At 44.9% G+C, this 1920-nt stretch overlaps 1 protein-coding gene across 1 annotated transcript in view; it reads left to right on the forward strand.

Annotated features, from left to right (window-relative positions):
• The first annotated feature begins 208 nt into the window (after nucleotides 1-208).
• Nucleotides 209-1920, forward strand: part of STK11IP (serine/threonine kinase 11 interacting protein) — a 19676-nt gene continuing 17964 nt past the window's right edge. The window contains exon 1 of the mRNA XM_012642463.1: nucleotides 209-269. Coding sequence (XP_012497917.1) covers nucleotides 209-269 — 61 coding nt within the window. The remainder of the gene's footprint in view (nucleotides 270-1920) is intronic.

A 1920-nucleotide genomic window follows, 5' to 3' on the forward strand; every position in this document is an offset into this window, starting at 1 on the left:
CCTAGACGGGAGGTTCAGAATGGCTGATCAGGCCTTACATTCCTCGAAAGGGTGCCTAAGAGGACGCTCTTTCTCTTTCCTCTTTCTTGCTCTTTTCTCCGCGGGACGCCTCGGTTTGCGCCGACGTCCTGGGCTTTTGGCACTACCGCCCACCTGAGGCTCTTCCGCTTCCTTTTTTCCCAGGCTCCGCCCCCAGCGTCCCGTGGCCATGACGACCGCACCGCAGGACTCCCTAGTGTGGAAGCTAGCTGGGCTGCTGCGGGAGTGCGGTGAGTGGACTTCCGGCTGAGCTGGGCCTCGGGCGAGGTGGGCGTGCTGCCTTCCGGAGACACGCCTTAAGAGTCACGGAGTTACTGCTGGGAGGGTCACGAGGTGTCAGAGTTCAGTTGTTTTACTCTTCCCGGGTTTGTTTGCTCTAGTGCTGTTGCCATCAGTGTCCTTTGCTTTTGACAGTGTAAACCTAGCCATCCTTCGAGGGCAAACTGCAGTACCACTTCTTCCATGCGTTCTCTGATACTTTCAGAGGGAAGTGATCGTTACTTGCCTAAAAGCCCCTCGAGACCAAGAACTGATATTAATAATAATCACTGTTGTATAGCAAGGCACTGAATAGAGCATAGTTAAAAGCATGAGATTCGGAGTCAGCCCCACCTGGGTTGGAATCTCAACCCTCTTTCAAACCGGGCCAGATTGTTTCCTGAGCCTCAGTTTTCCTCACAGACAGAATGGCATAATGATTCCACTCAGCGGTTGTTCTAGGGATTAATTGATGTGTAATGCATTTAATACAGTGTTTGCACATATAGTAAGTGCTCAACAGTAGCTATTGTTTTAATTGCTTCCCTCAGTGCCTGGCACTGTGCTGGGCATGACAGAGCCACAGTATTTGTTCAGTATGTGGTTGGCATTAGTTGTTGTACAACAAACCTTGCCTTTGAGATCACACAGAAGTAGCAACTTCCTACTGGCTATGTCATCTCAGTCAAGGTTCTTAACTTCTTTGAACCTTAATTTTCATATCTGTAAGATGGGGTTAATAGTGCTTCTCATTGGGAGATTCTGATGAGGTTTAAAGGAGGTAACAGAATCATCTGGCACATATTAACCAGTTGATGTTAGTTGCCCTCCATTAGTCTGCATTGCCATCGATGGTATCTGTGGAATCTCTCTTTCTCTAGCAGTTTTATTTTTTGGCTTATATTAATAACTGCAAATGTCTTACCTCCTTTTCTGAGAGGAGAGGACTAGGGGGCTCTTTGAGGATGGGAAGAGTCCTTGAACCATGTCAGTATTGTTGCATGATTTGTTACTTCATTCAGCAAAAATCTGGTATGTTATGGTTCCAGGGATTAGGAATGTGGGTATGTGAGTATGCAACTATAAAGGGGTAGCAGGAGGGAGATCTTTTCTGGTGATGGAATAGTTTTGTATCTTGATTGTGGTGGTGGTTATAGGAATCTACATAAATGGCTTAGAACTATATATACATGTTCTACTAATATCAATTTCCTGATTTAGGTATTGTATTATAGTTACGTAAAATGTAACCATTGGAGGAAACTGGGTAAAAAGGGGGCTCTCTGGGGGATCTCTGTGTACTATTTCTGCAATATCTTTTGATTCTATTCTTTTTTCTTTTTGATTCTGTTCTTATTTATTAAAAAAAAGTTTAACAATATTCCTCCATGCCTATCTTGTAACTGCACTTTTTTAGGTGCAATGATGAATACCAAAGTGACCAAAATATGCCCTCAAGGATGACAGTTTCATTAGAGCAGTTTTATTTTTTTTATTTTTTGAGACAGAGTCTCACTCTGTTGCCCTGGCTAGAGTGAGTGCCGTGGCGTTAGCCTAGCTCACAGCAACCTCAAACTCCTGGGCTCAAGCGATCCTACTGCCTCAGCCTCCCGAGTGGCTGGG

This window comes from Propithecus coquereli, unplaced genomic scaffold (assembly GCF_000956105.1).
Source record: "Propithecus coquereli isolate 6110/MARCELLA unplaced genomic scaffold, Pcoq_1.0 Scaffold18, whole genome shotgun sequence".
Classification (NCBI taxonomy): domain Eukaryota; kingdom Metazoa; phylum Chordata; class Mammalia; order Primates; family Indriidae; genus Propithecus; species Propithecus coquereli.